This window comes from Myxine glutinosa, chromosome 7 (genome assembly GCF_964187855.1).
Source record: "Myxine glutinosa chromosome 7, kmMyxGlut1.1, whole genome shotgun sequence".
In the NCBI taxonomy this organism is placed as follows: Eukaryota; Metazoa; Chordata; class Myxini; order Myxiniformes; family Myxinidae; genus Myxine; species Myxine glutinosa.
In genome coordinates this window covers 187,898,670-187,910,205 of record NC_136267.1, presented here as the reverse complement: position 1 = coordinate 187,910,205, position 11,536 = coordinate 187,898,670, and the positions used below count along the sequence as shown (strand labels likewise).

The 11,536-nt window shown below is 43.8% G+C and overlaps 1 protein-coding gene across 1 annotated transcript in view; it reads right to left on the bottom strand.

Annotated features, from left to right (window-relative positions):
• Nucleotides 1-516: 516 nt before the first annotated feature.
• LOC137430925 (disco-interacting protein 2 homolog C) overlaps nt 517-11,536 on the bottom strand; it is a gene marked incomplete in the record, with an annotated part of 587,612 nt that continues 576,592 nt past the window's right edge. Inside the window, 1 exon segment of the mRNA XM_078782629.1 lies at nt 517-2,945. Coding sequence (XP_078638755.1) covers nt 2,693-2,945 — 253 coding nt within the window.

The window sequence follows — 11,536 nt, the reverse complement described above, 5'->3', positions numbered from 1 at the left end:
TGCTACTTTGTAGTTCTATGAAAGTTTTCCCAAAGATTATACAAAAGGTTTTTCAATAACACTGAGTTAACAATCTTCCAGTTAACAAATGCGGATAATCTAACGGATCTTTCTTTGGCTTTGGCTGCACCATGAAACGGTTCTTGAGAAAAAGAAGAAAAAAACCCAAAAATCCTGATAAACTGCTCTACATCTTAACAGGATTTACTGTCTTGATGTCAGTATAAAAACCGTGCGAGTACACACACCGTCAATACAATGAACAACCACGGAAATACAACAACGAAGAAAGACTATATCCGAGGCAAGCCGTTATTGGTTTTTCACCTCTTTTTTATTAAAGCAAACAACATTGAGAATCGAAAAGACGACAATTGCCGCAGACCAATAATGGCATGCTTGGGCCCGAGATCATTCCAGTGGAATATAGAGCCAGGCATTTTCCTGGTCTTGATTCCTACAAATAGCCAAATCGAGTGTTATAAACAACGAAGCCGGTTAGAACCTACTCAAAAATTATTTTCAAAATGTTTTATTCAATACAAAACCAGGTCATGTACTTTTGTACTGGAAGAGAATATAAATGCAAAAAGAGAAAAAAATTCACAAGTTGACTTGTTACCTTTAATATTGTTAACCCCTTGGACCCACTCCCTTATTCTCCCTTCCTCCCAACACTCCAAAGCAAACTATTATTGTTGAACTTCAACTTGAAGATGTTTGGTAACTACACAAAAGTGGAAGAAAAATAAAACAATAATTTATAGCTGTACACATAAACACACCTAAAATGTGACTAACACATAAACACACCTAAAATGTGACTAACACATAAACACACCTAAAATGTGACTAACACATAAACACACCTAAAATGTGACTAACATATAGGAAGCTGCATTTAGAAAGTTGGCATTAACAGTTTGTTGAAGTTTATCGAAGTTGGAAACGAGTATCGGGGGAATGAAAGCAGAAGGGACGGTGCTCACGAGACTGGATATAGACAGCTCAAAGCACCATGTGTGTCCCAGCGAATGTATTAAGGCCATGGAGCCAGAAATGTGGCTCCACACTGCACCTGGATCAAAAGAACGGACGTGTCAATTAACCTTTAAAAGAAATTGCATCAAATAAAATCAACTTCCCAACTAAGGTACGTTAACAGATACAATGCAATGCCTTACATTGTACAAGTAACAGTGTAAGAGAAAATGGAATTTTCATCAAAGAGATTACAACAATAAGCAGTTTCACACGGAAGGATAAAAATTTTCACCATCTTCAGCTAGAAAATTAATGCAAAAAATACTCGCAACATTCTTTTAAAATAACGCAACAACACAGGATCAGGATGTCGTACAGGATTCGTCGATGCACCCCTACAGTTAGGACATATGGAAATCAATTAAAAGGTCCAATGAAGATGGAAAGTTTTTGAACAAACGATGCATGAAGGTGCAAACGTGGGTCGTCACCCTGTACTCTGTAATCACTTGGACATCTCATCCGAAGGATCTCTTTCAAGTAATGGAGCGCGAGCTGCATGCCCAACGGGAAATGCTCTACTGAAGCCGGCAGGGATGTAAATATCCCATTGAGTTATGGGAGCCTCCTGGTGCAAGATAAAAAAATCAAAAAAAAAAACGCAGTTTACACTCTGCCCCCCCCCCCCCCCCCCAAACCGATGCAGGATCCCTGTAATCTCTGGAGAAATCCTGGGCAGAGTTTGCAGGGTCATTTCACATCGAGCAGCATGGTTTATGTACTGGGCACACCAAATGGCGTCTGCACGTACACAGTGGTATTTCACATGGAAAATAAAAACAACATCCATGTCTGGCAGGTAGTACAATAAAAGGCTCTGCCCCTCGAAGGATAAAGGGGGAGGAATTAATAGACAAGTGAAATGTAACAAATACAGGAACCACAAAACAAAGTTAGGGGAAACATAAATTGATCGCAGTTGGTCTTCTTGGCATTCACCATCACACTTTGGCCCAAGTTACTTAAATATTACAAGTATATAGATCCAAGACCAAGAGAGTAAGCTATCTATGTCTTTAGGAACCTGCAGTCAAATCCAGTGTAGTGGCCTGCAATCGCCTTTGGAGGACATCGCAACAATGGTAACTCTTCAACAACTTCCAACAAAGGATAATCGATGTACTGCTTCTTGGAAAACCCACACGAACGTGGAACCTCCCAACATAAGAAAGTTCAGGCAATTAAATGTCTGCCTTTCTTTGGTGATCTGAACAACAACAAAAATTGACAATTTTCCAGCACTACACAAAGGTTAAGGCAGAAATAAAATTCCATCAATAATATAATTACAATGCTGAATTAACGACTTATGTTACTTCGTATAAATAAGGAGCAGGCACAAAACTTTCACTTTGAGCAATGTTGTGTCCTTAAGTCGGGTTTGACAGAGCTGGAGACGCAAAAACTGTCAGGGATTCAAGGTATACACGATGCATCTTTGCATCCTTCTCTCATTTCATGATTTTTTTTTTTTACATTTCAGAGACGTTTAGAGTCAAGATCCTAAAATCCCAATTGACATTCCGAGGAGACGGGTAATTGTTTTTTTAATCCATACGTTCTCCTCGTCTCAAAACTCGATTCAAGGCCTTGCATTTCAGCTTTTGGTGGAGACTTAATTCACAGCCAGAAAAGACAAGGTAAGGAATTACATATTATAAGCAACATATATGGGATCGAGTTGATCAGCGAGGAATCCGTCGCGAAGGTGCATGCGCTGTTTCTCGCCACGTGAGTTGATTGGCACTGTGCCCGGATCTGCAACCACGACGACGCCCACGACCAAGTAGTGCTCTTCTAAAACGGCATTTGTCACGACAGGCACAAGGTCCAGGGCCTCCTGCTCAGGGCCTCCCAACTCCACAACCACAACCAGAAGATTTGTCCATGTGAACACAGCACTACAACAAAGAAAACAAATGGCAAAGTGTTACAAGCAAAAGTGTTCTCAATTACAAGTTATAATAATAACAAAATGTTACAAACAAAATGGCAAAGTGTTCTCAATCACAAGTGATAATAATTATCCAACAAAAGATATGCATTGGTTTGAATATAATTGAGCGACATTACAATTTTGATAATAACAACCACCATTACATTTGAAGGCTAACCCTAACCCGAACAACCCTAACCCTAACAACTCTAACCCTAACAACTCTAACCCGAACAACTCTAACCCGAACAACTCTAACCCGAACAACCCTAACCCTAACAACTCTAACCCAAACAACCCTAACCCTAACAACTCTAACCCTAACAACCCTAACCCTAACAACTCTAACCCAAACAACTCTAACCCGAACAACTCTAACCCGAACAACCCTAACCCTAACAACTCTAACCCAAACAACCCTAACCCTAACAACTCTAACCCTAACCCTAACAACGCTAACCCTAACAACCCTAACCCTAACCCCTCTAACCCTAACAACCCTAACCCTAACAACCCTAACCCTAACAACCCTAACCCTAACAACTCTAACCCTAACCCGAACAACCCTAACCCTAACAACCCTAACCCTAACAACTCTAACCCTAACCCGAACAACCCTAACCCTAACAACCCTAACCCTAACAACTCTAACCCTAACCTGAACAACCCTAACCCGAACAACCCTAACCCTAACAACCCTAACCCTAACCCGAACAACCCTAACCCTAACAACTCTAACCCTAACAACCCTAATCCTAACAACCCTAACCCTAACAACCCTAACCCTAACAACTCTAACCCTAACCCGAACAACCCTAACCCTAATGGCCTCCAGGTGTGTACACTCACCTCTAATCTGTCCAAACGAGGTTTGAATCTTGTCGCAGCTATAAACGACTATCCTGGAGTTTTACCAATAGGTTGATTCATGAATGTGTGTGCACCGTCCCTCAGATGGACTTTAAGTTGAGCGTCCTGTCTGCTGGAATTAGTTGGTGGACATTAAAGTTCCTACGGTGTCCTTCACAAAGAGTAGGTGAGGTATCGACGGCACCCTGAACAAATACCTGCCCAAAGTACACTTGGGAAGGCAATGGCAAACTACCCAGCTTACCCCTTGCCAATAAACAGCCTCGGCAGCACCAACGCTCTGTAACAGAGTATGGTATATCGGAATCCGAATCAGAACTACACCTGAGGCTGAAATTTCTTACTCGGTGCACTGCCGAAGCACTTACTATAAACTAGATAACAATCTTCACAACCTGAATATTTAAAATGCTAAGGCCAAGTAAAATTGTGTAATTAAAATACTTGGAAAAGCATCAGAAAGATATTACTTATTTATTTATTATAAAAGATAAATGATAACATGGTGATAAGAAAAGACTTGAAAAACAATATCAAAAATACTATAAATGTGCTCTTTTACAGTAACGAGAAGGGGCCCACAGAACATGTGTAAAATGGGCCTCAAGGTACGCAAACTCACCAACTGCCCCTCCCCCTACTCCCAAACCCCAAGTCCTCATCCTCCCCACCCAACCCTAAGGCGGCAATCCCATCCGCACTCCAAGCCTCTCGAACCCCCTCCCCATCAAAAATTCTCACACCCGCCTCTCCCACCACTACTGAAATCCTCACCCCCAAAAAACCTCAACCCCCCCCCCCCCCTCCCAATCTTGCTCCCACCTCTTTTCCACCCCAACGATCTGTTCTCCCCTCTTCACCCTCATAAAAACAAACGAAAATTCCCACATCGAAACCGTGAAATATTTCACACTTTACCCACTTCTATCATACGAAGCCCTCCTCTATCCGAAAGCACAGCTACTTCATGGTCGAAACAGCTCCTACATGTCGTGGTCCGTCATGGTCACCTGTCCAATTCACCATCGCGTGAGATATTCGGACACCCAGAGGAGTTGCAAGTGACCATGAACAGGCTAATTGTGGCAATTAACGACGTAAAACCAATCGTCTTCTTGATGCATACATACACACATCATTAAAAGTAAATAACGACGGATGTTTTCTTTCACAATATCACAGGATTCTGTGAAGTCCTCAGACAAAGACATGGGTTTTACAGTCTCTGGTTGAATTGTTTAAGAGAAAATAGTCTGAAATAATAGCAAGGCCCTCTTCCATAAAAGCTCTATTTCAGAGAATGCCACATAGTATTTGGGTGGTGTATAGACAACAGACCACTGTCTCAATCGTTGTGACCTACTTCACAAGTCCCGTGAAGCCGAGCAGTTCAAAATCCCTTCAACTGTCGCTGTGGTCGTTTTAAAATAAAGGTAAAAAGTTCGAGGGAGGTCATGGTGATTGTGAATACGACAGCTCTGAAGATGTCTTTGGCTTCGCATAACAGAAAGCACCAACATGGCGACCAAATTATCTTTCAGGTTAAAATTGTGGGTGTAGCCAGGTGGACTGTCCAACCAATGGGTGGAACAGAATGTTACACACAGACAGACAGACAGACGAAAAAGCGTATTATTAGCTCACCTGGAACTAGGTTTTCTGGTTGCCCCCCAAAATAGGTATTTTTTTGTTTGTTTGTTTAAAGTCTTATGATTATGTTGGTATATTTCGACATGCTGCCGTCTCTTCTAGCAGCCATTGAAATTGGTTTAAAATACCCTTAGTCTGTGCAGTATACTGTTTATTCCACCAGGTGAGCACCAGTTTGGTACCTTTCATACAGCTGCAAACGCTTATGCAGAACAGAGCAATTAAAAAAAAATCCAACGTTTTTTGTCCACCGCCCCTTTCCTATTCCATCTCCAGGCACTGCATAACGTCATTGCCGGGCACCGAAGGGGCTCCGGCGATAACGCACACTGAAAGGGAGGGAGTACTCAGTTTTCACTCCGGTTGTTTGTTTTCTCGGTTGTTCGGGCGAAATCTCAGTACATTTCTTTTCTTTACTTTACTTTCTCAAAAACGGTATTTTTTCTTTTTTGATTAATCAATTAATTGATTACTTATTTAATTATTATCGATTAATTAAGTACTTATTTATTTCCTTTCTCATCTGGGCAATATCTCAGGCACCTTTTGAGCTAGGAAGCTGATATTTGGACACGACAGTGACCAAGTGATGTGTCTATAAAGGATATTTTTGATTTAATGATTAATCAATTGATTAATTATTTATTGATTAATCAAACAATTGTTTAATTTTTCCAATTAATTACTTATTTAATTAATTTTCAAAATGTTACAGCTTCGCATGAAACACTGGTGGATGAGATATGCTCATAGCCAATTGATTAAGAAATTATTTTACGATCATTACTTATTGATTTTATTTACGCAATTAATCAATCAATTATTGTACACCTCTCCCTCCCAATTCCGTTTCTATGTGCTGCTCAGCGATATCGCCAGCAATGCCACGTGCTGGAGTATGTTATACGTAGTGTGTTCAAAAAGTATCCGACCTTTATTTTTCGTGCGTAAAAAAAAGAAGCTAGGGAGGCGTTGATTGGTGCACGTATGTAGGCGATCCTAATGCGCACGCGTGAATTTTTTCCCACCTGCAGAAGCTGTCATTCGACGGCAGACCGCCGATGAGTGAGGAAATGTAAGTGAGCGCCGTCGAATTTTCGTTTTTGACAAAATGACGGAAAAACTTGAACAACGCTACTGCATCAAATTTTGTGTAAAGCTTGGCGATGTTGGATGCTTCCATTGTGATGACTGCAACTTGGTTTCTGGGTCGTACCCATAAACCCAGGACTCATCGCCAGTGATCACTGTGTTGAGGAAGCTGGGATCGCTGTTCACAGTCTCCAGCATGTCCTGTGCGATCTCCAAACAGAGTTGCTTCTGCTCAATCGTTAGCAGCTTTGGTACGAACTTCGCTGAGATTCTCCTGAAGCCCAAATCCTCCTTCATAATGGAATGAACGGTGTTGAATCTTGCGGATCGTTTCCACTTGGGAATCGCAAAGCTTTACACAAAATTTGATGCAGTAGCGTTGTTCAAGTTTTTCCGTCATTTTGTCAAAAACGAAAATCCGACGGCGCTCACTTACATTTCCTCACTCATCGGCGGTCTGCCGTCGAATGACAGCTTCTGCAGGTGGGAAAAAATTCACGCGTGCGCATTAGGATCGCCTACATACGTGCACCAATCAACGCCTCCCTAGCTTCTTTTTTTTTACGCACGAAAAATAAAGGTCGGATACTTTTTGAACACAGTAGTGTATTTATTTGGCATGGGGGCGGAAATTTTGTTTTTCAATAAACACTCACTGGCACGCACTGATGAACCTCTGTGTGTGTGTCGCTATTTTTCTCAGATATGGCCAAACAGAACTTCATCAAACTCAAACTCAAACACACACGCGCGCGCGCACACACACACACACACACACACACACACACACACACACACACACACACACACACACACACACACACACACACACACACACACACACACACACGCGCGCGCACACACACACACACACACACACACACACACACACACACACACACACACACACACACCTCTCTCTCAGTATAGACAGGTGGGAAGCAGAGTAAAAGCAGGAAGAGAGGAAGGAGAAGAGCCAGTAAAAAAGTTGCTTCTTTATGTACCTCAAGCTAGGTTGGAGTTTTGAGTAACTGCTTTGACTTTGTAATAAACTAAAGTTGGAATTTACCTGCCCACTGGTTTCAGATCGATCGAGTAGAAAACCTCAGGGTTGTGTGTCACATAACATTCCAGCAGGATTTTTGTTTCGTTTTTCTTGCATCACAAAATTATGGAATCATTGAGCAATGAAAGGCATTGGAGCCGTGTCCGTTTTCCCTGCCGGTTTAATGGAGTTCCAAAAAGGCTTGTGAAGGCTATTAGCTGGCTAGTCTGTAATATTGAACTGTTAACATTGTAAATTGCAGGGATTAAAGGTTTCAATAGAACAATATTTAGACAACACCCAACCCTACACTTTCCCCCGATATATTCCCTTTCCATCCTTTGTTTATACTTCTATTGTTTTTCTCTCTCCACTGACAACTCTTGCCCACTCTCTTCTCTGTAATTAGCCTGTCCTGTGCACAGCAGGAGACGGGGTTTTGCAATCACTTATGTGCATGTCTGTGTGTGAGTTTTGTGTGTGTGTGTGTGTGTGTGTGTGTGTGTGTGTGTGTGTGTGTGTGTGTGTGTGTCTGTGCGTGTGTGAGTGTGTTTGTCCTGGCCGTAACTTTTTTTTTACCATTTGAGCTACTGTCACCATATTTTCACCAAAGCTTTATTATGATAATACGAAGAAGGCAAATTAATAATTTTCTCAAAAGATCGAAGGTCAAGGTTGTATAAAAGAAACAATTCACCGGAAATTAAAAAAATTTGCATATTGGGTCACAGAACTGGTTCACCAATCAAAAGCTAGAAGCTGATTTTTTTTTCAGGTAAAAAGCTCAAAGGTCAAGGCTGCATGAAATAATCTATTTTCATAGTACACCGTCCTTTCCTATTCCATATCCAGGCACTTCAAGACGTCATTTCCGGGCGCTGAAGCGGGCTCCGGCAATGACGCTCGCCGAAAGGGAGTACTCGGTTTTCACTCCGGTTTCTTGTTTGTTTGTCCAGGCAATATCTCAGCCATCCTTTGAGCTAGGAAGCTGAAATTTCGGCACAGTAGTGAGCAAGTCCTTCAACCTCACACACCTTCAACAGCTCCCCCCCCCCCCCCTTCCTCTTCATTAACGGTATGGACCTCAAACATCCGGGGCCTTCAACTGATCTCTCCATACAGGTTGATTCTGACAAACCAGACGTGATCTGCTTAACAGAAACTTTCCTCCTTCATGATGTCTCTGATTCCTTGGTGTCTCTCCCAGGTTACTCCCTCCTCTGGTATGATAGACCTGAGCCTCGTCCTGGAGGTGGGGTTGCTATCTTTATCAAAAACTCTCTTCCTCACTCACCCTGCACTGCACTCTCTCCACCTCACCCCCAGGAATACCTCTGGCTACGGCTTCCCCTTCGCTCCCACCTCTTGTTCATATGTGTGTTGTACCGTCCACCAAACAGTGATGACTCCATCTACATCTCGCTGTCTGATAATATGGACCAACTTCTGTCTACTCATCCTAACTCTCTCTTCCTCATATGTGGTGATTTCAATTGTCACCATGCCAGTTGGCTGGGTGTGGGTACCTCTCTCACCAGCCATGGCTCCTCAGCAAAGGACTTCTGCGACTCACTGGGACTGACACAATCTGTCAATTTCCCAACCCGGATCTCAGTCAACGGAGCATCTTCTCTTCTGGACTTGGTTATGACTAACTTCCCTGAAAATGTCTGCTGCTCTTCTTCTCCTCCAATCGGCTCATCTGATCATGTGCTTGTTAAAGTGGACATCTCTCTGACCATTCTCAGGGAGCCTCCTCAGCGTCGACGAGTCTGGCATTTCACTCAGGCCAACTGGCACGGTCTTCAAGCAGCCATCAATCATCTGGACTGGTCTCCCATCTCTACCACCTTTGGAAGAATTCCCAGGATGAGTTGATGTCAAAGTAAATTGCTCTCTCTCGTGCACAGATTTATCCCATCTCGTCTTCAGTTGTCATACCCTTCCTCCCGTCCATGGTACACGGAATCTTGTGGTGAGGCTATTGCCCAGAAACAACTTGCTTTCGTCTCCTGGAAAGCAAATCTAATGGAAGGAAATCTCATTTCCTTTCACAAAACCCGAAACAAGTGTGTGTCCACCCTCAGGAGAGCCAGGAAACAATATCTCTCCATTCTCAAGACCGAACTCTCTTATCTGTCTCCCTCTTCCAAATCTCGGTGGCGTCTGGTCAAATCTGTTTCTGGTGTTTGTTCCCCCTCCATCCCCTCCCTTACCTCAAATGGCTACACAGCTGACTCCGCACGTGAAAAAGCTGAATGCCTCAACTCTGTGTTTGCCTCTAAATCTTGTGTCCCAAACCCATCCCTCTCTGTACCCACCGTACCCAGTCGTACCCAGCTGCTCCTGGACTCCGTGTCCTTTCCTCCTGACAAGGTGGAAAAGTTTCTGTCAACCCTCGACTCTGATTCTGCAACTGGACCTGACGGCATCAGCCCACGGGTCCTAAAATCCTGTTCTTCCGCTCTTTCACTCCCTCTCTCTGTTCTCTTCACCCTCTCTTTTGCTCAAGGTCAACTGCCATCTGCTTGGAAATCAGCCAACATCACCGCTTTGCACAAAAAGGTGCAAAAACAGATCCTAGCAACTACAGACCAATCAGCCTTCTCCCAATTATCAGCAAAGTCATGGAATCCATCATTGCTTCGGATATGAAATATTTCCTCTTCTCCAATGGCTTGATCTCTGATCATCAATTTGGTTTCAGACCAGGTCACTCTACTCTGGACATGCTGCTTCTGCTGTCTCAACAATGGATGGAGGTCCTCAATGCCAAACAGGAAATTAGAGCTGTCTCCCTCGACATATCACGTGCCTTCGATACGGTCTGGCACCCCGCTCTGCTCATCAAACTCTCCTCCTTTGGTATCCATGGAAATCTCCACGCATGGCTGGCGGACTTCCTCTCTCGTCGTAGTCAGTAGTCAACGTGTGGCCCTGAATGGGTTTCTCTCATCTCCTCTTCCTGTTCAGGCTGGAGTTCCCCAAGGCAGTGTTCTGGGCCCTGTGCTTTTTCTGGTCTTCATCAATGATCTCTCTGACTCTTGAAAATCCTCTCTATCTCTTTGCTGATGACTCCACTCTCTGCCGCTCCATTCCTCATCCCTCAGATCGGCAGTCTGCAGCCTCCTCACTCTCTGCAGACCTGGACAAAATCTCAGACTGGGCAAACAAGTGGAACATGTCTTTCAATCCTGACAAATCTCACACTCTTACGATGTCTCTCCGAAAAGACCGACTGGACAACCCTCCCATCTACTTTCTGAATCATCCTCTCCAAGAAGTTCTGTCACTCAAGCTTTTGGGTCTCACTATCTGCCATGATCTTTCCTGGGAAAACCACATTTCCAAGCTGGCCTCCAAAGCCAGCCGCCGACTGGGCATCCTCCGTCGTGCGAAGTCCTTCCTTGGCACACCTGAGCTCCTCACCACATACAAGGCTTTCATCCGCAGCTCAATGGAATACTGCTCTCCCCTCTGGGCTGGTGCTCCTGCCTCACACCTAGCTCGTCTTCACGCTGTTGAAACCAAAGCGTTCAGAATCATTGGAATCTCCCGCGATGACGGTATCTCCGAGGGCCTTTCACTTACTCACCGCAGGCAAGTTGGTGGTCTTTCCGTCTTCTACCGACTCCTCTCCGGCCTTGCTCCCCCAGCTCTCTCTGGGCTCTGTCCCCCAAATATTCCTGCAGGTCGCACAAGATCTGCCTGCAACCCTCTTATGGTTAAACTGCCAAAATCAAGACTCTCTGCTTACCTTCACTCCTTCATTCCTCTTTTCTCCCGCCTCTGGAACAAACTCCCTCACTCTCTTCAATCCCACTCCTCCCTCCAGGTCTTTAAAACGGCTGTTCACCACCATCTCTTATCTTCCCCAATCCAAAACCTTGATCTTTTCT